This window comes from Neolamprologus brichardi, chromosome 3, assembly GCF_056152115.1.
Source record: "Neolamprologus brichardi isolate AB-2024 chromosome 3, ASM5615211v1, whole genome shotgun sequence".
Classification (NCBI taxonomy): domain Eukaryota; kingdom Metazoa; phylum Chordata; class Actinopteri; order Cichliformes; family Cichlidae; genus Neolamprologus; species Neolamprologus brichardi.
In genome coordinates, this window is record NC_142106.1 from 29,823,161 (window position 1) to 29,849,974 (window position 26,814).

Sequence of the window (26,814 nt, forward strand, 5' to 3'; positions counted from 1 at the left end):
GAGATAATCCATCCACATTACAAGGTTACTCATTAATATACTGCTGCATGGGCTGGGCTGTAGTTATATCGTAAGGTTTTAAAAACTCAGCTTTAAAATGAATAGCTGCAATGAAAACCGAGAGAGGTCGACAATGATCAGGGACTGAATTTAGGGGCTCGCTCCAATGAAATAGAACAAGATACAAAACATTAAAACATGTTAAAAACACAAAGCCTTAATAAATGCAGATTAGTTTTGACCTGGAAGCAGGGTTCATACGTCATCACTTAAAGACCGGATATCCCACCTGTTGTGAATGTTTTAATGCAGTACAGTTCTTCTTCTTATTATTACTTTTCACATCCTGTTTATGACAGTTAAAATAAGCATATTCATATAACAAATACATTTGTCTCATGTAAACTGTATATGGTGTTAAATAGGCCTATACTACTGTGCTTTAATGTTGGTCATAAGGGTGGTACTTCAAGAGCCATATATTTTATGAGGGTGTACTCAGTGTGAAAAGTTTGAGAACCACTGGTCTAATATAAAATATTTGCCAAATCAAACACATGCATCATAAATAATGTGATTTCCATGTTACATAGGTTGAGGCCTCATCTGGTGCTCCAAGCCAACAAGGTGCGAGTAGAAACTGTGCTACTGTTTTCCATAGACAAAGGAAGGGGAGAGAGAGGTGGTGTGTTGAGGACAGCAAGAGAGGAAAGACAAGAGTTTGGAGAAGAGAGTAGGAACTTTAAATTGAACTCTGACTTTTAAAGGAAGACAGCAAGGAGATATGATAGGAAGGTAGATATGTTGTACCCCAAGAGGACCACCTGTGTTAGTCAACACACAGCCGAGCACCTGGCTTGAGAAAATACTTCACATCTTGTGTCGTAATCTAATGAGTCAAATCAAACACAAAGCATAAATATAAGCTCAAGTACTTAAGTCACCAAGACTGAAACAAAACATGGTTGGAAATACAGAAATTTTTAAAATGTTACTGTGATAGAGCGACTAGTGCAAGAAATGGAGCTTCCTACAACAACATTTAAGTAATTTAATATTTATTATTTTAGTAGAAAAGCGATTAAAATAATGAGAAAATGGGATACAGTTCAATGTGAAAAACTACTTAATACACTTTATACTTATATACAATATTTTCATCTTAAAAACACTTCTACAAAATTCAAACTTCCTCATGTTTATATGTTTTGTTTATATTTACACACAGAATTACTCATCATGATACTCATGAGCATGCTTATACTGGTGATCATGTGACATGGTCACCAGTACAATTACGATACTTAGGAGCTTAGTATTGTTAGAGTTGGAAGTGCCTTGGTAATTTCCCTTTAGTTTGATATTAAACTCTGAATTATACTGTAAGCATTTATACAATTACAATAATAATTATTACAATAACAATTAATTTATTAATTGATCATTTACAAATAAATAGTCGTGCAGTTTTGCAAACCTTCCCTATCAATCTCACTGCTGTCCATATGTCACAAATCACCCCTGCCCACTCTTTACCCACCCTTGCTGCACTCTCTTTGGGGCTCTCAGTTGAACTTATCCACCTTCACTTCCTCTACTCCTTGCAGCTTCACTGTTAAACTGTCTCATATTCATACATATGTGTTCTGTCGTGCTTCTACTGAATTTCATTCCTCTTCTCTCCGGTGCATGCGTCCTCCTCTCCAGCCTCTCTTCCACCTGCTCCCTCCTCTCTCTACACATTACAATGCTTTCTGCAAACACCATAATCCACAGAGACTCCTGCATGACCTCATCTGTCATCTTGTCCATCACCACTGCAAACAAGAAGGGGCTCAGAGCTGATTCCTGATGTAATCCCACCCCCAGCTTGAACTGCTAAGTTACAACCACACACCTCACTGCTGTCTCACTGTCCTCATACATGTCCTGCACCACCTTGACATACTCCTCTGCTACTCCTGACATCCTCACGCAGTACCCCACACACTTGGCACCATATCCTTTCTCTAGATCCACAAAGACACAGTGAAGCTCCCTCTGACCTTCCTTATACTTCTTTCTCAGCATGAAGCCATATGCTGCCATATCACTGACATAATGGTTTTTTTTTATGTTTTTGTTTGTTTTTTCATGTTGCTGTTGACCTTCTCTTGTTTTATTGATGCCGTGCCTCTCTTTAGGGACCTTCAAATGTAAATACATAAAATGAAATAAATGAAAACAGAATAAAGTAAAACTAACTAAAGAACAGGTTTAATGATACTGAAGGTGTGGTTTTAAAAGGGCTACAAATGAGTTTCTTCTTATTATTAGGAAATCTAATTAAAGCTCCCTTGAAGTTAACACATATGTAGCCCAACACACATATGTGATACATATTTCATCCCTGAAACAAAATATTTGGTACATTTAATATTTGTACCTGTAGCTGAGTTTGGATCTACGTTATGGTAGTCAGAGGTTTCCTCTGGATCATCACGCTTTCCTGTAACATTAACACAGAAAATATATGTGGGTATAATGACTCTGAGGGGCCTTTAAAATATAAATGGTACAGTAAACAAATGAGATTTTATTCACTGAAACTTAAATGTTACATATATTTACAGGTATGATTTCAGAAGTGCACATGGTTTTGGCTGCATGATACATTTGCAATTATAATTCAAAATCTGTTTTGTATTTTCATATTTTTTGTACTCACTCCTCTGTTCGACACTTCTGAGCTGAAGAGAGATATTTCTGTAGTCATCTGTCCGTCCACCTAAAATGAGGACAATTGTACTATTTTAGATTTTTATTATTCAGTAATCTTGATCTAATCTTTAATAAAAAAGACATATCTTATACTGTACCCGTGTTTTCAGAAGGTCTACATGACTCATAGACGTTCATATCACCTTTGGGTCAGTGAGAATCAAGACAATGACAAAATAATCACTCTGTGTGCAGTAAACTTGCAGTTATATTATAACTGTGAATATAAACATGAGTATAGAAATGTTCAGCTGTAAATGCTCTTATTTTGTAACAGGTGTGTGGCTGACCATGAAGAAGGGAGGAATATATTTGCTGCTGATTTTCATCCTGGCTCATAGTTTGAACTGTAGCAGCAGCCTGACTGTTTTCCTGAGACTGGGCTGGTCTGAGGTTTTAAACAGGTTCAAGTTACAATGAATGTGTTACATAGTGTTTGTTCACTGGAGACAAGAAAAGAAAGTGTTTTACCAACCTGATACAAAGTGTACCTATGGAGAAGACAGTAGTAATCATATTAAATGGGTGAGAATTACAAATAAACATAATAATTGTCCATACCATGGCAGTGTCTGGCAGTTAATATATGAAATAAAAATAAATAAATAAATCACCCTTTGATTTTTTGTGCCAACAACAGAGCAACAGGGACAGCAGGAGAATCAGTGACATACCACTAACCAGCCCCGTGATTAGAGAGACAGAAAATGAAGATCTGGATCCTGCAATGATAAAGAATAAAAATTAGCTTAATCTATAATGATATAACCCAATCAATGGGATACATCATGGGCAAAGGACACTTTGAACCTGACAGGCATTTTCTGGCGTGTCTGAAGACGTCTGTAAATGTTTTGTTAAATCAGAAAGTCATCTCTTAAAACTGTGGAGATGGAAAATATTGTGAATGGTTACATAGTAACGACTGGGATGTTAAACAATCAACACTCTATAAAAATGGCTAAAAAGACAAACTATAAAATACAGTTTTAGTTCAAAATAAGGGTTTGCATACTTTACGTGGGCAGGACCATTTTAACCTTCTTTTAACCTTTTAATCTTCTTCATTTTCACACTTCGATTTTGTAGACTGTCACTACTGGCCGGCTGGTTTTATTTGATGATCCTTTTGTTTAAATCTTTTGAAACAGAGACAACAGGGTATTTCTTCTCTGTCTACAACTCTATCGTTCACACTTACCTTTTACTGACATCCAACTTTCTGGTGACTCATGCCCTGAATAGTCACACTTGTAGAAGCCTTCATCAGACTTTGACACTGCGGGAATATTTAGCTTTTCTCGGTCATCATTTTGAATTAGTTTCCCATTTTTGTAAAATCCAACAGTGGAATTGAAGTTTCCTGTCCTCAACTTGCAGCCAAGAGCAACAGAGTCCCCTTCATTGACTGGATGGACAGGGCTCACCAGGATCACATCAGTATCTGTAAAAGCCATTAAAATATGAGAGAACTTACCAACATACAGTCTACTGTTTCCATCCTTGTTTGGTAAATGAAGACAGTGACATCAACAGCTCTAATCCTGTTCTTTATGTTTTTATTAGTATTATTTTTCCTCACACTTTTAACCACAGCATGATCATTTAAGCTATAGCTGGATTTCAGATGCATTTTTGGCTACATCGTCTCATAATTATGAATACTGTTATGACACAAAGCTATTACCACACCTATAATCATGGGCTCACATTTCTGCTTCATCCTCTGCAGTGTTGGATTTATTTGTATGTGTCCAATGGCTGCACTGTGAATTTAAATCTTGTTGGTGCCACTTAATGGAAAACTAAACTCTTGGTATCGTCATAATTATGTGGAAAATATATTTCAAAAATGTAGATATTGAACCATATAATGAAACATGTCAAACATTGTATAAATACATGTTCTATTCTGCTGTATACACATTGTAATAAGATGACTTGTAGCAAGGATAGATTTTTTCCTTAATGCAATATAAACTAATGTGGTGCATACAGTATTCTGTTGATTGTTTGCACTTCTATGTTGCAGATTAGTCAGTGTTTCAAGGTTACTGTGCCATTCAGAAATACAGGCTACAGGTCTAACATTCAAAGAAGAGGCCATCTGGGAACATCATTCAGTGTCTTGTGTTGGCCAAAACTCATTTGAATGAAACCAAGATAACACAGAAAATTGTTTTCTTGTTTAGATTAATACAAATTTGAAATTCTTTTTGAAATACTCAAATGCCACATCCCCTGGACTAAAGAAAAGAAGGACCATCCACGCTGTTATTAGGGCTCAGTTCTAAAGTTTGGATCTCTGATGGTTTAAGGTGCTTTAGTGACTATGGAATATGAGCTGCTTGGCTCATCTGAAAAGGCACTATTAATGTTGAAAAGTATATAGAGATTTTAGAGCAAAATATGCTCTCATCAAGATGACTTTTTTTCATGAAAGGCCTTGCATATTTGAAGAGTACAGAAGCTGAACTGGGCTGCCTGGAGTCCCAGTCTTTCACCATTTGAAAACAATTTGTGTATCTGTTTCTTGCAATTATACAGTTTCTCATTTTAAAAGCTTAAACATAGATACTGTTTTCTTTCTTAATTTATATTTTACACAGCGTCCAAACTCTTTAGAATTAGGGATGTAAAGACCTACAAGGTGCAGTGATGTTGATTCCATTGCTGAACTGTCCTGATTCAGACTCACACCAGGACACAGCATCTTGGTACAGGAGACGATCTATGTTGCATGTGGATTCAGTCATTATCCCCCAGTTTCCACATTCCAGGAGTTCTCTCAGGTATCTGTCCCGAGTAAATGTCATCACTCTCCACTGAGAAGAGTTTCCAGAACAATTCAGAGATACTGAATCATAAATGAAGTGCTGCACACTGTTAGGACTGACTGTGAGAGAGGCTGCTGAATTTAAATCTAGAGGAAAAACAAGAACTGTCATTTTTTTCTTGATAGATTAATAGATTGAAGACTGTGAATGCAATAGTAACACTTATTTTTTTCCTTTTTAAATTAGGAGCAAAAATACTGACCTGCAGACCAGACAAACTTTGGTCGACTGTGATCAGTGTGATACTCTGGGTCTCCTCTTCCAGCTCTGCACACATATCCTGCTGTGTGTGTCTGTCCATGAATGATGTAGGAGTCCTGTGCAGTCCCACTGATGCTTCCAGGTAATAATTCATACTTGTAGAGGCGATAAATTCTATTATGATGTCTCCAGTGTCTGTGTCTGGAGTAATAGTCATAGGGGTAATAGTGGTATGGGTGATACATGCCTGACTCCTGTTTAATAACTTTATACCAGTAGAAGCTCCATCCTGCAGACGGATGTTCAACATCACAGTTCAGAGTTACTGAGGCTCCAGGACTCAGCCATGATGGAGACACAGTGAGGACAGGATGACGTTCTGTTGGGAAATTATATTTTCAGAGTGAGATCAAGAACAAGAAGCTTAAGGGCAGATTATCTGTTAATAAATGCAAGCATACAATTCACATTACATTTACAATTCACTCACCATAAACTATCTTTAGGTCAAAGGATGCACTCCACATTGTTGAATTCTGTTGTGCACTTCTCATTCTGCCCTTACACCAGTAGTGCCCATGGTGTGATGTAGAAACAGAGTTAATCTTGTATTCATTTTGGTTTGGAGGTTGATGTGAGCTGCTTGTTTCCCACTCATAATCCCACTCAGTGTCTTCTCCTGGGATCTCACATTTCAAAGTGATTGTCTCTCCGCTGTATACCTCCGGCCAGTTTGGATGCAGAGTCACAGCAGGCCTGTTTCTAACTGTTAAACAGATAAAAAATAAATAAATAACTAATTAAATTACTTTTAAACATCTTCCATTAATTAAATAAAGGGAAATTCACCATGACTCACCGGTTTTTTTAATACTGATCACATCACTGTAGTCTATGTAGTAAACTGGGTTGCCTCGTCCTCCTCTGCACCAATAGTCTCCTTCCTGTGATACACCGATTTGTCCATCAGAGTGGAGAACAACTTCTGCCATCGTCAGTGGTTCTGAGGTTTTCTTGCCTCTGTACCAGTAGTAACTCCAACCAGTAGTAGATGGTGTCACAGAGCAGGTCAGGGTGACTGTATCACCTTCTAGAAAGACTCTGTTATCAGCACTGATGCTGGCCTTTGGTCTGTTTCCTGTTTAATTTAGAAAAAAAAGAAATGTATTATAAAATTACAGTGAAACAATTACTGCCTCTTTGCTTTAGAGACAATCACAATTTTACAAATAATTCTTAAAGGATACATAGTATATCTTAGGTTACGTTCACACTGCAGGTCTTAATGCTCAATTCTGATTTTTTGATCAAATCTGATTTTTTTTGTCTGCTTGTTCACATTATAAATAAAATGTGACAGCAAACGCGCTCTAGTGTGCCCGCATGCGCAAAAGAAGATGTCACACACAACGCGCTCTGTTAGACCCAGACCAAACAATATTGTTTGACTGATGGCCTTAATATAAAGACTTGTTTCAGACTTTATGTTTCCCAATTTTGCTTTAAGTTATAAAAATATTTTTGTTATTTACATATGGCCTAATAATTATCCTTATTGCTGTTTTAGAGGAGCGGTGCTTCAAAGGATAGTTGCAGATTTCTGTCAGAATCTGCAGATTATACAGTATAAATAAAATGTTCACGTTTCTCCAACGTTGTCTTCCCAACAGTTTCACTGACATCTACACGGGATGGCCAGGAAACGTTCGCGATGTCTTCTCCGGCGCTGATAATTGGCGTCTGTCTTGTGTCAGTGACACAGAAGACGGATTTAATGTGACATGACCGTTCAAACTGCAGTCGCTTTCTAAAACATCGGATATGTATCAGATTCAGTACCACATACGCAAGAAACCCAGGTCGGATTTGAAAATATCGGATTTGTGCCATTCAAACTGTCATACCATGATCAGATATGGGTCGCATAGGGTCAAAAAAGTCAGATTTGATGCGCTTTCACCTGCAGTGTGAACGTAGCCTTATTCAGTAGCACTCAGCCTGTACCAAGTATGTATGTTTGCATCACATATATGAAATATTAACATTTGCAGTTACATGCTTTTATCAAACTCAGTTTAATTTTGCAGTCATCTGTTGGTAACAAATGCACTGTTATGAAAAAATTAGGACCGCGCATTGAATATTCAGTTCTTAATAAGGAATATTCACATATCAAAGTCTAATTTTGTTATTATTTATTTTGGTAGAAAAAACTCATTTAACAGCAGGTGGTCTAAGGAGCTTGGAAAGAAAAGCGACTGGACTTCTTTAAGTTCCTTTAAGACGTTTCACCTCTCATCCGAGAAGTTTCTTCAGTTCTAAGGTTAAATGGCGGAGAGTCCCAGATTTAAACCCAGTGGGAGTATCCCCCCAAGGTTACTAAGTTCTGACCTTAGAAACTCTACATTTCACACTTGATCTTGAAAATCTGCACCAATACAGTTCTCCATTCCTCAGGCTTGTGTTAAACAATGTGACTAAAAGGCCCACTGCCCTCTCTTCTGGACATCTCCATACCCCCCACTGATGTGACATCAGGACCAGCTGCCTTTGTACTCACTTCATCTGCTTATCAGCTGCACTCACTTCCTCCCTACTAATCCTCTGCACTTCCTAACTTTTCCCCTTCCATCCTCTCTGTCATTTTCTACATTCATGAGTTCTTCAAAGTATTCCTTCAGTCTTCTCCATCTTCTCTGTTATAACTGGAGCTTCGATGGATCTAACCTGTCTATCCGGCTCTACTGAACTTGTCAGTGGAGACTCTTCTTCCAAGGCAAATGAAGATTATGGGAATCTTCGCCCACTAAGCCACCCCACTACATCATGAGGAGAGGATATTTCATTTGACTTTTATTAATGGTAGATCATTAACAAACAAGGCTTTTCTGTTAAATGAATTCTTCACCTCACAGGATTTTATGTTTCCCACAGATGCTTGTCTTAGTGCTGGTGAGTCCAGCCTATTCTTACAACTACCTTCTCTTGTCTGTTTTCAGCTCCCTTTGCACTACTGGTAGAGGTGGGGGTTAGCAACTGTTTTCAAATCCAGTTTCCAATGTCGACATTTATACTGTACTGTGCACTCTGATCTACCACTAAGATTTTTAAATAGAATTTGCAGAGTTTGTGGGTGAAATAACCCTGAATTATGATCACTTTAAATTGTTGGTGGTTTTAATATTCATGAGTCTAATGTCTTCATCTTGTTGAAAGATTTAACCTCACTTACTCAGTGACTTGTCCAACACAGGAAAAGGGACACACACACCAGACCTTATGTCCCACACAGATTTATGATGCATGTATTTCAGACCATGATGCTGTTTTACCTTCTGTTTCTTGGTTCTCAAATTAAATAGTATTGCCCAGCTTATCGAATTCACATAAATTCTTTAACAGCATCTTTGTTTTCATTAGATTTTAATGACCTTAAACTTTTCATTTGAAAATACTTCATGACGAAGCTCTCGCTCTCTTACTAGTTGATAAAAAATAAATCCTTACATACATAAATGTGCATCTGAATACTTTTTATACTTACACTTTCAACATAATGCTACTGCTATTAGGTCTAAGCATTTTATACTTGATGAAATGCTTAATTTACAAAACAGTCATTTATAAACAACAAAAATGCTGTCATTAAACATGCTATGACCCGTTAACGAAGAATAATGATTTCATCATTATTAGTTGTAATGTTTATTATGCCATAAGATTTTATAAATGATCAATCCTGCACCAATACATTAGTGAGAATAACTCATACTATGTGGTTGTAATATAAACTATAAAATGTTATAAAATGTTGCCCTTGTGCCTTATATAAGCATAACAAAACTTTCTTACCAGAGACTGTCAGTGTGATGACATCACTCCACTCTGTCACAGAATACAGCTCCTGTTTGTTTTTACCCATACACCTGTAGCTTCCACTGCTGATCACAGATGCATTAAGATTTAAGTATGCATCATTTGCCAGAACTGTGCTTGAGTCGGGTTTGCTCCACTCATACTCCCACTCAGTGCTTCCACCTAAAGAAATCTGACATCTAACAGTGATCTTCTCGCCACTGAATATCAGAGGCCAGCTGGGATCCAGGGACACAACTGCTTTGTTGGAAACTGTTTACAAAAACAAAAATCCAATTGGTCCAGTTTTAAATATTTCTGCATCCCATGTTAATCCAAATGAAAACGCTTAAACTCACCTCTTTTTTCAATAGTAATTGGATGACTGTCCTCTGTGAAGAAAACTGGGTTTCCTCTCCCTCCCTTGCAGTAGTAGATACCTCCCTGTGTGACAGTGATCATTTGATCTGGTTCTTTGTTTCTAATCACCTGAATTTCTGAAAAGACTGAGGCACGTCTGAACCAGAAGTATTTCCACTCATTGTAGCTCCCCACAGAGCAGCTGAGTGTTACATTGCCTCCAGCTGGTATAGTTCTTCTTTCAGCAGTAATTGTGGGTCTGGGTTTGTTTGCTGTTTGTTAGAGTAAAACAAATCTGTTTTTCTATAGTTGGTCAGATGAAAAAGAGTAAATAATAAACTCAAAGATGATTTTACTTACAGACTTTTAGTGTAAAAGCATCACTCCAAACTGTTGAGAAGAACAAGTCTCTTCTACCCTTACACCAATATTGCCCGTTGTAGGAAAATGAAGCACTGCTGATGTTGTATTCACTGTGTGTGGGAGGTGTTTTTGAGCTTGTTGTTCTCCATTCATACTGCCACTCAGTGTTTTCTCCTCCTTGGATCTCACATTTGATGGTGATCATCTCACCGCTGAATATCTGAGTCCAGTTCTGTTGCAGAGTCACAAAGGCCCTGTTGGACACTTTTCATACCGAAAATGAATTAATACAGAAAAGGTTGGTCATCATAAATCTTTGTCCTTTTATTTCTTACAAAAAGTTATCAAACTCACATGTTTTCTGAATGTGATACACTTTGCTGAGGTTTGTGAAGAAAACTGGGTTTCCTCTTCTTCCTCTGCACCGATAGATGCCTTCGTCTGAGACATTAATGAAGTTCTGCAAAGTGTTCGTATTAATTGCTACTTCACGAGAATCTGGTACTTGTCTGAACCAATCATATGTCCAGCCAGCAGAGCCCTGAACAGAGCAGGACAGTGTCACCGAGCCCCCCACTGGAATAGTTGTCCTGTCTGCTGTTATAGTCGCTGTGGGTCTGAGTGCTGTTTGATTTAGAAAATGTTGTTTTTGTTATTTATGCATTTTTTTTCTGGGAAAACCTCAACGTTAACAATTTCTCATAATATGTAGAATAAAAAGCTGTGAAGTAATTCATCAAGGCAGCATCTCATGTGACCAGTTCTTCTCACGTCTCTCATACATCATACTATATATAACATACACTTCGCTGTATGTAATGCACTAAAGTTCACACTGCTTCCTAATTTGATGTCATCTTCACGAGTTGTCACAACGCTCAGCTAAAAGTTACATCATACTTGACATATTTACTTCCTGCTACATTTTCAGCCTTAACAGGTCGACTCTGAGTTTGTAACTTAGCAGGAAATTTCTGCTTAATGTTACTGTCCACGCCCTGCTGTGCAGAGATCATTACATCAACAAGAATAAAAGAAAAATACTAAATAGAAACTTTGGAATAACATAAACTGAAACTCTGATGCTGGATTTAACACAGCTGTGCTACTGTTGAATGAAAGTCTAATAAATATGATACAGTAGCTTACCTGATATGGACAGAGTCAGGTTATTACTCTGTTTTGTAAAGTCTTTCAAGCCATTGCGGCGACCAATACATTGATAATTCCCACTCAGCCCTGCTGTCAGGTAAAGTGAGTAGGATAAACTTTTACTAAAGTGGACCATTTCTTGAGCATTCCAGTTGAATTTGTAAAGCCAGTCAATGGCATTTCCCTCTCTCATGTCACAGATGAAGGTTACAGACTCTCCAGCAAATAAATGGGACACGTTTGGTTTAAGGCTCAGCTCAGCATCTAAAATCCAACATGAACATAAACACACAGAAAAAGTTCAGACAAGATTTTGTCTTAATGAAGAGGAAGATTTCTCACTTTACAAGCAATTATTAATGTATTTCTAATATAATTTGCAAAAATGAAGAAAAAACAAGAATGTTATTCACACATCAATCCATAGAAAAATAAAAAAGGAAGAAAGCTGTTCATTTACCTTGAGCGTCTCCACAGCAGAGGGTAATATTCAGCACTGTAACATATCATTCAGTCATCAATGGTCACATGTTGCAAATAAAAGCCTTTTTAATGAATATAATTTTACCAGTAGTATCAATAGTTGGACAAACATTTCGCACTCAATATAGTTCAGTCTTTATCGGTCAAATAAAGGAAGTTACTTATACTCACAGAATAAGGACAGCACGCTGAGCACAGTGAGCCCCATCATCACACTGAGCCTGAAAGTCTGTCACTGCTACTGACAGAAACACTGAAACAGAAGTGAGAAACAGAGAATGTGAGAAAATAGTAATGTTTCACCTGATTATGGGAGTAGAGGCTTTCTGCAACCTCGTTTTATGTGTTCAGCCTTTCACTGCTACTTCTCCTTTAGCCCTACATGAGGACACTGATGACATATCTTATTTTTAACTGTTGACACTTCCTGTTTTACTGTGAACAGTATGCAGAGCTGACATTATATATGATCCCTGCTTCTGAAACTAAATTGTAACTGCTCAGATAATAATGTTTGGGAAAGTGATTTGTCGTAGTGTTTTAAGATCACCAGAATGTCATCAATGGTTTAATTTGAAAACAAATTCAAAGAAAAAAAAAATGGAACAATTTATCATTGTTATGTCTTAGACTACTTAAAATCTGGGGTTCAAACGGGACGTAGCAAATAAATTCAAGCCTGAATGTAGATTTTCTCAGGGGCAGATTGTTAGAACAATAATGTTTTTTAAAAAAAAAAAAAAAAAAAACAGAAAAAAGAAGGAGCCTCAGCTAATGCTTTATGTAGTGGCTTCCTGATGAGATGATGTGGGTGGCAGATTGCTGCAGCTGCATTCAGCCAGAGGCAGGAACCTGTAGTGGGTCCCACCCATAGACAGACACACATGCACAGAAGAGAGAGAGATAGGGAGAAAAACTAAACTTGGAGCAGGAAGTTTAGGAGGACTAGGGGACCATGACACTGACGGTTAGCATGTGGTTGATGAGCTCAACTTCTTTTTCACACCTTGCAATGTGTTGCTAGATCAGGGCTTTGACATCATCTCAGACATTGAGCTTTATACATATGCAAACAAACTTCTTTATATATTTATAATGCATTCAGGAAAGATGTGCAATTAAACATGCTATACAGTTAAAGATCAACAGGGTTTATAAAAGTATTACAGCATCTGACACTCCTGTGGTTTTGAATAAAAAGTCCGCTGTTGTGTTTTTTTCCATATAAATGAGGAAGTGTAGAGTGAAATGTTAGAAAATAGTTGCTTCATGCAAGACAGAGGAATAAAGGTCTTTGCATTGAAAAACTACAACTAAGATACTGAAATATATGAGTTGTTTCACCTACTAGGAAATCAGAATGACAAATAGAACAACATAGTCATCCATTGCGTGGCAGGTTTGTCAGAGAAACTCATCCCACGACCAGAATTCTCAAACAAAAATACCACATTTTATGTTCAAAATTAAATGTCATGCACAGTAGCAGAGGAATACAGGTTAGAAAAGTACAGCTGTAACATATGCAGTTTTAACTCTTAAGGACAAAAATACTACATGGCACAGATAAATATTTGTTGTTCAAATATCAAAACTTGACACAGAAGAAACGTAACAAGACTTAAGGAAGATGACTGAAAAAGAGGAACAAAATATAACTAACTATGACCAGGAAGAGAACCCAGATAACTAAAACTAAGTGCAGAGAATATGAATTCAATTAAACTAACTAGTAATAAAATCGTTAAGTAAGCAAATACAAAACTCAAAATGCAACATCAAAAGAATACAATGTACCAGAGTCATCCAAGCCTGGAGTTGTACCTCAGTATCTAGAAATTTATTTGTGTGTGACTACTCCTCACATATATGTTTCTAGTATGTTTGTATTTTAAAATGTTGTTATATTTGAAGCTGAAAGTTATTAACAATTATTTGTTAGCTCCCACTGACAATTTACCCAAAAGCATGTGCTTTGATGATAGCGCTTTACTGAGGTCGCAAGTTTGTTAATCTGAGGTTTTTCCCCCTTCAAAAGTACACTTGGAGCAAAGCTATAACTAGGCTGAACAGACACTTGGTGTACTGTAAAATGCTTTCAGGTTAACCCTAGTTGTACGACAATATTAGATTGGTGGCGATGTCATGGATCAGCAGAATGATAGACCCGCTCACAGACGGGTTTGTTCACGTGTGAATAGAAACAGAGGCGAAGCAACTGGTGAATCTCTAATGCAGGGGTGACAAACTCCTGTCTGCAAGGGCCGGTGTCCTGAAACTTTTAAATGTGTCCCTACTGCAACACACCTGAATAAAATTAGTAGGTCATTAGCAAGAGATTATTGAACTCGACTGCATGCTGAGATTACAACCCCTAACCCCAGGGTGTCGAACTCCAGGCCTCGAGGGCCGGTGTTCTGCAGGTTTTAGATCTCGCCCTGGGTCAACACACCTGAATCAAATGATTAGTTCATCACTAGGCCTCTAGAGAACTTCAGGACATGTTGAGGAGGTAATTTAGCCACTTGAATCAGCTGTGTTGCAGGACACCGGCCCTCGAGGCCTGGAGTTCGACACCTGTGCCCTAACCCTACTTAAGTAAATTAATTGTTTGGAATAATTTACTTCTTAAAGCAATTTTATTGCACCACATTCATTCACTCATGAGCTGCTGTGACATGAATCAAAGGGCTGAATTGCCACCTCAGCATTCTTTCAAGTTCTAGTCTCTTGCTAATGACCTATTAATTTTATTCAGGTGTGTTGCAGCAGGGACACATGGAAATGTTTCAGGACAGCGGCCCTCGAGGACTGGAGTTTGACATCCGTGCATTAGATATTTGGGAATGGCGGTGAAAGTATTGAGGCTTTCCAAGGAAAGCACTGTTGTTTGAAACTCAGGGGGCTTGATACACACAGAGAGACTGATTATTCCACTGAAAGACAAACAGAAACTCATATAAGAAAGAAGCAGAGCACATATCTCACTGACACAATAATATGACAACAACTGAGTATCTGCTTCCGTCGTAATACTGAGCTTGATTAGAAATGGTGAAGCAGGTGAATCTGATCAGCTGATCCTCTACAGGAGAGCAGCCAATGGGGCAGCAGAGAAAATGAGTGGAGCTCATGTCCACACATGTCCACAAGCACACACACAAACACCAACAGGAGAGAGAGAAAGAGACAAAAGCCAGGCCATCACGAGAGAAACATGGGGACCACGTCAGGAAACTGTTGGGTTTATCTGGCACAACCTTGTTACCATGGAACTACATGGAAGACGAGGTATTCACGTCAGAGAACAGCAGCATTTAACTTGACACCGGCACTGCTGCACTAGAGTCTGGATTGGCTCTTTCTATACCTGTGTGGGTTCTCTCAGAGTACGTCTGCTTCCTCCAAACATATGCATGTTAGGTCAATCAGTGATTTGACATTGGCTGGAGCTGTGAGTGATTTTCTCTTTCCTACTCTGTTGACCCTCTGATAGACTGGTGACCTCTCCAGGTTACACCCTGCCTTGAGAGGTTCAAGCCCCTCTGTGACCGAAGAATATGGAAATTTTAATCTACAGCAAATGGATGGATGAGTAGATGACTCACACTGGGCATGTTGTAGTTGCACAAAAAGAACAGGATATTCCTGAGAAGACCAGTAAGAAATGATAAAGTAATCAAAGGGCTTTTACACTATGAAAGTTATTGAAAACAAAAGTCTACGGGTCTACTTCACTCACTGAGTGCAATAACTTATTGGGTGTTCTTTCTAAGCTGAGACAGTCAAAACTTCATTAGAATATTATTAGAATTTTAAATTGATGTACTGTAATTATTAGTGTTTTTATCTATTACCTTTGAATCATCATATCTGCTGTCTAAACACTTTCACAATCCTGCTCCTTTTTTTACAGCCAATAATGAGACAATCTTTCTATATTTATAGAATAACCAGATGATGTATTTGTTGTAAAACTGATCAAATAAACACATAAATACTGTATCACTGAGTGTGTTTGATGAACAAGTACCCTCATCAACACCCAAGGCATCAGCAGTTGCAAGACAGTAATCTGTGTATTTGTTGGTACCTCTGAAAATCAATATCTTGGCTCCTATTTTTAACAGTAGAGTAAATCCTGTAGTCAGACTGTACATATAATTATTATTTCTGTCTTTCCATGTACAGCTGTGGTGTTTATGAACATTCCCCACTCTGAGCCATGTATGATGTGATGCCACTTAACTTACTTTACCGTTTTAGAACACAAACATTCAAGTCAATTTGAATCAATTTTGTTTATTTAACAACAACTCACAATAATAGCCGCCTCAAAATGTTTTATTTTACAAGATAATCACCTTAAAATAAAAAGTGCGCTTTAAACAAGCACCTGGTAACAGCTGGGAGGAAGAACTAAATCTTACACTGACAGAAACTAAAATATGTGGATGATATCAGCCATGTGTGAATTAGATCTATCTGGAGCAATGAAGCGCAGAAACAAGAACAAGTGTGCAAACAAACAAGACTGTAGATGTAACGATATTTGAGATTAAATATCTTATAGGAAACACATATTCATATAACACAATTGCAGCTCTCCAAGCAGCTTACATAAAATAAAATTTAAAGTTGATCTTTTCCTAAAGCTGTTAAAAGAAGAAAAGCAACTTTATAGAAAAATGTCAAGTGATGCTAAATTCATGCAGGGGAAGAGAAACATGTATGCTTATCATACACATCAAATGATTTTAGAAACAACACAGGAAACATCTGTAAACATAGACTGCTCAAAAAAAAATTAAAGGAATTATTTTTAATCAGTGTTTAGCATCACATCACTCAAACGCCTAAACTTGTTTTACAGGTAGAGGTCACTGACATTTTTCCCTCCTCACTCTCTTCTGACTATTTTTTTCACTATTTTTGCATTTGGCTAGGGTCATCATCGTTACTAGCAGGGTGAGACGATCCCTGGATGCTACAGAGGCTGTAGAGGATGTCCAACTCCTCTAGGATGCCAATTCAGTGCATGCTCAAGAGTCTGTCACCCACTGTCAGACCCTATTGTGCTGTGGGTTGTGGGTTCCTCCTGGTATGATAATGACCACCCTCATGTGTTAAGAGTGTGCAGGCAGTTCCTGGAGGATTAAGGAATTGATACCACTGACTGGTCCCCACACTTGCCTGACCAAAATCCAACTGGGACATTATGTTTCTCTCCATCTGAAGCTGCCAGGTGGCAGCTCAGATTCTCCAGAAGCTCAGATGCCCTTGTCCAGATCTTGGAGGAGATCCCCAGGACACCATTGACTCATTATTCATATGCTCCAAGATTGTCAGGCATGCACACAAGCACATGTTGGCCAAACTGACAACTGAGTATCATTTTGAGTTGGTGCAATGAACATTTGACAAAATGGACAAACCTGCTGCATTATTTTGTCACTTTGATGTGTCTTTGCATTTAGCCCTCTGTAGGTTGTTGACTTTCATTTCCAAGTGTTGTTTATTTTTATTTTTTTTATTTGTTGTTTATTTATTGAGCAATCTAAATGTAAAAACACTCTAAAATGCATCCTGGTCTCAAAGCCAGATCATCAGTTGGTGCTATTATGATGAAAGAAAGTTTGTTTGACTTTATTTTATTTTACAAAACAGTGCATAATCTCATTTTCTCCAATGATTTCTTTACTTCTAATGGAATTAACACAGTTTTGTCACTGATCCAGTTGGTTTTGCAGATCTTGTTATTAATCTGAAAGAAACGATGCAGCATAATTCAGTCGTTAAAGCTGATTTAGAACTGAATTTACTCCATAAAAACTTGAGTAGTTGAGTTCATCGTTACAGCAACAAATCACAACATGTAAGCTATTTTATTTCTGCACAGTTACCCAGAGCTGTTTGTGATTTCACTTCAGAATAAACTGTTTCATCAGCTGCTGCAGGAGCTGGTTTCCCTGCAAATAAAGAAATGATTTGTCAAATGTCATTGCTATTGCTTCTTTGTTCAAAGTGACAACTTGATTTATTTATACAGTTTTCCTTGGTGTGTAAAACGTGTAAAACCCAAAGCAAAAGAAATAAGGTACTCATTTTATGACATTACTTACCTTTGTGTCTCTTAGGTTTTGCTTTAATGTAATAGACCTGTGCGTACAACAGGCTGTCATCTAAAAGAAGATGGACAGATGAGCAGCAGTAACAAACTTGAGTGGCTTTAATTTCCTTTATATTTTCTGTCAGTTAACACCTACAGTAACTCATCACAGGAACTGACTGAAGGAGATATTTTACTCTATTGAAGATGAGATTTTATGACAACCTGTTACTGTCATGTTTGAAAACCTGTTTCTTTCTCTGCTGCTGTTAAATCTCATTTCAGTGTCAGATCACTTCAAGCTTCCTCCACCCTGTTTATTAAGGTCAGTGACTCTATAATACAATGATATCTAACTGATATCATTATAACCCTCTTAAAATGATGAAATAATGGTGTAGTCAATGAAGTCAAGAAAAAAGTTCTATATTATATTACTTTACTCACCGTTGTCTTTCTTGGTTTTAGCTCTATCGTGGGAGACCTGTGCATAAAACACACTGTCATCTGAAAGAGGACGGACAGATGATCAGGATAAAAGGTGAAGCGTGTTCATTTTCATTACATTTATATATCTGTCAGTCAACAACACACTGATCATAGAAACCTATTGAAGGTCTATTAAAGATTAGATGTTTCTGTCATGTTTAAAAACCTTTTCTATGAAAACCTGTCAGCCCTCAAGTCCGTGTCACATCAGCTCAACCCTGCTCAGCACGACCCTTCCACTAAGCTCAAATCCAAACCTTAAGGATCACGGTTCACTTTTCCTCCATCTTTGCCATTCTATACTCCTGCACTACTGATGCCATTTATGTCCTCTTAAAACAAGATAATGTGCTCTAATCAACAGACTCCTCAAATGTTTCTTCTAATCTCTTATCTGAAACTGCGCTGAAATTAATTCCACGTGATTCTTCTAGGTTAAAATATTAGAATAACAATAATAATAATGATGTTTATTACATAACTTGGCATAAGAAAAACGAAAACAAAACGTAATTACATTTAAAAAAATTATACCAAAATAAAGAAAAAAATATTAATCTCTGAAATGTAAAAACAACCAAACAAAAAAAGGATATAAGCAAAGAGTTAAAAAATGAAGACATGAGGTTGATTACTGGTTGTTGTCTCATACTGTTAGTAGGGACAGTAACACCAGCAAAAAGTGAAACTAGAGAATAATCAGTCAGGAGGAATGAGATAGATTCATAAATCAGATTCACAATGGTTTATGTTTTGTAGGACAGACTGATCTTAAAGTTGAACTGACCCCGTGTTACACCAGAAGGACCAAGTGTCCAACCTCTTTGTTTTCTTATCTGTGTGCAGCTGATTTCTAAAACTTCCATGTTTAAACATAAATAATCACATAGTCTTCATATATCTGTGCTACTGTATCTACTTTACCATTTTGTGTGTCATCGTGGTCTTTGATTGATTCATAAACACAAGCATCACCTACAAAAACAAGCCAATGATAGATTAAAAATTGAATTTCTTATGTATGGGTTTGATTATCTTCTAAATCAGCAAACTAGAAACAGATATATTGGACCTGGAGTTTAAAAATCGTCAGTAAATAAATTTATAAATACAACAACAACAACAAAACTTGTCATGGATCAGGCTGACCTTGGACAGTAGAAGCATGTCGACTGTGTTGAGCTTCATCCTTGATCACGTGGTTCATTGCAGAGCTCTGATTTGTGCTCCGAGTCCTGGTGGAACAAAAAAAACAAAACAAAAAAAACAAACGTAGTAAACCTGTAGGTTTAATAAGAAACACAGGATGTAGTTCTAGTACAGGAGAGGGGAGATTTGAACCAACCTGGCAAAGAATGAATCTGTAAGAAAAGACAGTTATATTCTTTATTGTAACCTGTTGTGGTGCAGAAATAGTACATGGAGAGTTCAGGATACATCTGTGATTTTCATTATTTACATCATATTCAGTTTAATATCAGATGGATAATGGTCTCACCCTTTGACTGTTTGAAGCGACACAAAAGCAGAAGAAGAAGAATCAGTAAAATCCCACAAACAAGTCCAACGATCAAAGGAGTGAGAAATGAAGAGCTTTCAGGTGTTGCTGTAATAATACCAGGCTTTAATTAGATGCATTTATACAGATTAGCAACATAGTTTACATGGGGACATTTTAAAACATAAATACTATTTACAACATCACTATTCCTAATAATAACTAAAAATATTCCATTTATTTTAGTATCATCGTCCTCTGTGGTGATTATTTACCTGAATAGTGATACAAAAAACCTTTTGAATTTCTTATCACCTGTTTATCATTCCCTTATGAGCAAAGGTATTTAAACCAACAGCAGATTTTGATTCAGATGAGTGGTGATAAATTCTGTGAATTATTTTCTAATTCAAATACATAATGTGAGCTTTACAGAGACAAAAGTATATATTGCTATTTTATCACTTTGTATTTATACTGTAAAGCTCTGTGCTAATATGTTTCAGCTCAGAAGAACATTTACGTTTGTCTGCAGACACTGTGAATTTTTCAATAATGGTAATATACAGTAGATAATGAGCGAGCGTAGAAGTAGATTCACATCATCATCTATTCTACATATTGTATAAAAAACCTAATGAATGCTGACATGAAGTAATCACTCAACACTGGTGCGCGCTCTCCCTTCACACTTGTATTGTGCATCTTCGAGTGAATTTATTTTTGTTTGGTAGTTTTCCATTCATACATCCACTAAAGGTCTAACTGTGAGATCATTAACTTATCACTTTTTGTATTTCTTGAAGAAAAAAAATTAACTCACCCCTGCGATCAATCCTGACTGACTGGCTGTCCTCTGTGTAGTAAACTGGGTTTCCTCTTCCTCCTCTGCACCTGTAGAGTCCTTCCTGTGAGACACTGATTTGTCCATTTGAGTGGAAAACTGCATCTTGTGTGGTCAGGGCTTCAGAGGCGTTCTCATCTCTGTACCAGAAGTGTTTCCATCCAGATGATGATGATGATGGGTTCACAGAGCAGTTTAGGGTCACATTTCCCCCTACTGGGATGTCTCTCATGTCTGAAGTTATTTGGGCCTTTGGTTGATCTGCTGTTGAGTTTAAACAAAGACAGAAAGAAAATATAAATATATACCCCACACACATGGGTTGGGATCACACTGCCCTGATGTTGTCTGCATTAATGTTACCTCTTGTAAACCTCCTCTCCAGTTTCAAACAACACATAGCAAGCAATAACACTAAACTGAAATGGTATGAGTAATCTTACAGATGCCTATAATCCATTTTATTCTTTTAGTGTTTATTTTTTTCTGTTTCATTATGATTCTTCTTTGGATTTATAAAATAATACTTGTGATTATTCTGTGTGATTCCTTCTTATTACCACAACAGAAGACACAGAACGTCTTACTAATGGAAGTTTATAATTCCCAGACCATGTAGCTGCACAGAGAAATTTGAAATACAGACATTTTAGTTATGAGATTTTTAGTTTCAGTCTTTCATAAAACATTTTCATTTGTTTAGATTATTTTTTCATGGTAAGTTTGCTTTGATTAGGAAATAGTCTTCTTCCTACATGATCAGAAGGAACATATCAACATATCTCTGTCTCTATAAACCTCCTGTTGAACACATACACACTGATATCAAAAACTCACACATCACCGTTTGTTCCATTAATACAACAAAATGCATTCATTTATTTACCACTGCTCATGCAAAGTTCTTAAATAAAGTGTTTGAAAGCATCAGTTTCATGACAAAAAAAGAAAGAAGAAGAATCTTCACACAGTTCACCTCGGTTGGCAAAACAAACCAAAAAGTCAGTCACTAAAAATGTTGATTGTTGTCACAAAGTCACTCTCTCTCTAGGATGCCTCACCCCACAGTAATGCAATTGAACCAGGAAAATATTGCATTACTCCTTGTAACTCTATCAATCACAAAGACGATTAGTAATTAAAGAAAAAATATAAATCTTACTATCTAAAAAAAGGGATAATATAATATGGCTTATATATTACATCTTTGGCGCACATATTCTGTCCAATTTGTATTTGCACAGAAATCACCTCAGTGTCTGCTTACAATAATAATTTTTCCACCTTGTCAGTTTTTTTCTGTTTTTGTATTTCTGTCATTATCGTCCTCAGGTGATGGAGCAGCAGGTCAGCATTGGTGTCTCTATACCAGCTGAAAGTTCATGACACAAAGTGGTGACAAACTGTCTACAATGAGGCTACTATCAGCTGCAGCTCTTTGTCTGACTAACAATGTAACATGCTTTGTAGACCATTGAATTCATCCTGTGCTGACCATGATGACATTTGTCAAATGGAGATCACACAACAAACATGACTTACTTGATACTGACAATGTGAAGGCTTCACTCCACTCTGTTGAAGAATATGAGTCATCTCTGCGTCGACTCTTACACATGTAGTCTCCACTGCTGGACTCAGAAACGCTGAATGTCACATCATTATTGTGTGTCCACTGTGTGGGTGTCCTGAGTCCTCTCCATTCATACTCCCACTCAGTGGTTTCACCTCCTTCCTGCACCTCACATGTCAGAGTGATCGTCTCACCTCTGAATATCTGAGGCCAGTTGGGTTGTTGTTTTACAACAACTTTATTGGAAACTGTTTACACATATTAACAGTTGAGATACAAATAGAAACATGAAATCAACACAGAAAACTTCACATTGTATGTTTGATAATCATGAGTGAATGTATATTTCAAACTAAATGACTGAACTCACTGGTTTTCTCAATGGTGACATCATCACTTCTATCAGTGTAGTAAACTGGGTTTCCTCTTGTTCCTCTGCAGCTGTAGATTCCTCCTTCAGATACTCTGATATCTCTGTTTTGTTGATCACTGATTTGAACTTCATAAGTTCTTTGGGGTTGTCCAAACCACTCATATTTCCATCCATCAGAGCTCTGCACAGAGCAGGTCAGTGTCACACTGCCCCCTACTGGTATGATTGTTGTTCCTGCTGTCAGTGTGGCCCTGGGTTTATCTGCTGTTATCACAAAGACGAAAAGAAAACATACAGCCATTGAACAACATTTTAAAATATGTTTTCATTTTATTTAAATTCCAACTTCCAAGAAGATATGTCTTTGCCGAGCACGCATCATTCTCAGGGACTCCTCTCATCCTGCCAATAAACTCTTCCAGCTCCTCCCCTTCAGCTGACGCTACAAGACCCTAGAGACTAAAACCAGCAGGTTTATGAACAGCTTCTTCCCCACAGCTGTCACCTTACTGAACTCAGTCCCCTGCTGAACCTTTCCATCCACACCCACTTATCCCTCCCAATGACCATGATCATGACTGTCATTCATTCTCAACCTTCACCATATGCTTACATTGGTTACTGCTATAGTTTAGGACCCTGACATAGTATAGTCTCTGGTATAGTGCGTACACTGTTCACTATTATAGTCTGCTCAGAGCGCTACACTGTGAATATATTCATAGCAGTCTGTAGATCTGTTAAACATATGCAGCACATCTGTATATATTTAGCAAAGCTTTATATTTGTTCATAGTACATCTGTATTTCTGCCCGTCTGTATAGCAATACAGAACATCTGTATACTATATAGATCATCTGTGTATCTGTACACATGTCTGTAGGTCATCTGTATATTTGCTCTCTCTGTACATAATCTGTTCATAACTATCCCACCATTTATTTATACTACCCTTATCTGTATATAATTGCTCCTATTTTTTAGCACTTACTATTCTTGCACTCTGATCAGATGCAAACTGTATTTCATTAACCTGTATTTATAGATGTGTAATGACAATAAAGTTGAATCCTAAACCTAATTTAAATTTATTTTTTTAATACAGTTTAAGATAATTTTAATGTTTTCTGACATGGTGAGAGAGCTACAATTTTGAGGTTAGTCGGGTAATTCAGGTTGTAGATCTCTAAATAAGCACAGTACAAATGTTTGTCCATTCTTTGGCCTGAAGAAGTCACACTGAATGTAAACTAATGCAGTTCACTGTTGAAGGAAACACACTGATGGGTTCAGAGGGATCTGCCTGGTTTCACATTTAGACAACAGAAACATCGTCACCTTAAATTATATCGAGCTTTTGATGTTTCTTTTTTTCATTATTTAAATTAAATTTCATCGACAGTTATTCTTGTTATAAAGTAAAACAGTATTTTGGTTGTAGTGTGTACTGTGAACAAAGTTAGATAAAATGCAATGGTCTTGGTTAAAGTTTCAATACATCGTAAATAAAATAGTTTCAATGAAACATTTATTAAACACATATTTTTATAATCCAGATGAGTATTTTAACTGGAATCATCACATTATTAATCACTGAGGACTTACCTAATACAGTTATAAAGACAGTATTACTGTTCTTTGTATAATATGACCCCTTCCAGGTACCAGAGCACTGATATTTACCACTGTGGCCTGTCGAGCTAATTTTGAATGTGTAGTCTTTGTGTGCACTGTAGCGGACATAGTCTCGACCATCCTTCTTGATTGTGTAATACCAGTCAGTGTTTCTTCCTTCATTCATGTCACACTTGAAGGTAACAACCTCTCCAGTGAAATAACTGGACCAGCTGGGTTTAATAGTTAGCACAGCATCTAGAATCCAACACAAACAGACAATTAGCAATCTGAAACACTTATTTAATGCTCAAGGCAAGACATTGATTTATAACACTTTATTTATATTCACATAAAATGAAAATAGAGTGATAAATCAATAAAAAGAAACACAAATAGGATCTGCATTAGAGTCATACAAGTTGAGAATAATCTTTATTAAATAAAAAGGAAGAAATTGAAAAAGGAAAACTGTTCAGTCACCTTGAGCATGTCCACTGCAGAGGAGCGTACAGAGCACTACAATAAAGACAGAAACTTTAGACATTATCAAACTAAAGACATTCAAATGTAACATAAATAAAACACTGTTGGTAATGATGTGTCTCATTTCTTGAGGCACATGATCAATAGTGAGTTAATGACCTTCTTAAGGAACAATCCCACTAGGGTTTAAAGTCCAGTTGCTTTCTTACCAAGCTCCTTAAAACACTTGGAGGTTTTCAATGTCTACTATGATCTGAGTCAGTGCACTAAAATCTAATCCAGTCTGCAAGCAACCATGTTAATAACAAAACATGAGAGTCCTCTGATCACATGACCTGAAATGGTACAGTCCATCCTCTTTGGGCAACAGATGAAAGACTGGGTTCCAAAAGGGAAATGATCTCCCCAGTATTTACTTTGTATATTAGAAAAAAATCTCAAAAATTAATGTCATTGACACATTGCAGTGGGTCACTTCTGTCAACAAAGAATTTGTCTGATGACTGATGCTCTGTTCTTCTTACTAAAACATGTTTATGGATCCGTATGAATCAAACAATAGAAGTCAGTGATGTACTCACAGAATAGGCCCAGCTCACAGAGCAAAGTGGCTCCCATCCTCACATCCAGCAGTGACACGTCTGAAAACTTCTACAACTTTCTGTAAAGAGAGAGAGTGAAGCAACAGCACAGCAGATACCAAAGAGCTGTGAAGGAAACAAAGATTTTTTTCAACTTCTTCTCTCTGCTTCCTTCCTTTTACACAGAAATACCAACTTAACATAGTCTGACCACAACATCATGTGATACATTTATACTCTCCTGCAGAAACATATCAGGCAGATTTTTATCAGAACGGCTGTAAAAAAAAAAAAAAAAAAAAAAAAAAAAAAAAAATATATATATATATATATATATATATATATATATATATATATATATACTGAAACTAAACAACAATAGCTTGACTGACTGCCCAAAATGAGAAAAACACAAGTCAAAGACAAGCTTTAAATGTAAAGTACTTTAGTTCATTTTACAGCCCACAAACACAACGAGAAACATTGTTCAGATTCAGATTGCTAACAAGTATCTATCAAGCATTAGATAATAAAGTAACAGGTTAGTAATAAGTTTTTCCTGGTTGCTTAGAGTGCTGTCTATGGACTTTTTGTATATACTGTAATAACTCCAGACTTGTGCATTACATGCATTAAAATTTGACTGAGGTCCGACAGAAACAGCGACGGATATTTTGTTGCCTTTGTCTGCTGCTTGTATGCTTGGTTTGATTATTATGAGCTTTATCACCAATAATAATTACCCTCATAAACACTACATGTATACATCATTCAGATCGTTTTAAACTGCAGTAGATGCATAAATGAAGACGACTGATTAAACACAACCAAGACAATAAACTTTTACCATTCCCTTCCTGTCACAGATGTAGTCATTGAGTTTGCTGCTGCTCCTTTACAAGGAGATGACGATACACTAAATATTGATGCACAAAATCATTACATTGCTTCAAATATACATTAAATAGATTTGAGGTGAGCCCCCATACCAGCTGATAAACAGAGATGTCATACTTACTGACAGCAAATGTTCACAGCAGATGTTGGTAATCCACACACTTTCTCACACAGCAGTGAAATCAATAACTGACAGTAATTTTATTTTTATTTCATTAAACTAATGCAGATTCCTTTAACATATCTTTCCACTGTGGTGACATCGTAGATTAGTCATAAATTCACTCACAGAAAGTAAGCGTGCACAAGTTAAAATAGAAATGTGTCCTTAACCAGAA

General features: G+C 37.0%; 1 protein-coding gene across 1 annotated transcript; it reads right to left on the bottom strand.

Annotated features, from left to right (window-relative positions):
• Positions 1 to 1,575: 1,575 nt before the first annotated feature.
• LOC148104166 (titin-like) lies at positions 1,576 to 25,616 on the bottom strand. Its single transcript, XM_087838277.1, has 22 exons — positions 25,580 to 25,616; positions 24,996 to 25,031; positions 24,504 to 24,770; positions 22,895 to 23,161; positions 22,494 to 22,772; positions 10,731 to 11,000; positions 10,374 to 10,640; positions 10,013 to 10,285; positions 9,651 to 9,926; positions 6,658 to 6,936; positions 6,289 to 6,564; positions 5,800 to 6,177; positions 5,408 to 5,683; positions 3,962 to 4,204; positions 3,375 to 3,482; positions 3,236 to 3,251; positions 3,051 to 3,148; positions 2,859 to 2,903; positions 2,708 to 2,767; positions 2,426 to 2,488; positions 1,914 to 2,081; positions 1,576 to 1,817 (listed from the first exon to the last, which is right to left on the bottom strand). Exons 1-22 carry the CDS (start codon positions 25,614 to 25,616, stop codon positions 1,576 to 1,578), a joined length of 4,224 nt encoding a protein of 1,407 aa, XP_087694403.1.
• Between the last annotated feature and the right edge of the window lie 1,198 nt (positions 25,617 to 26,814).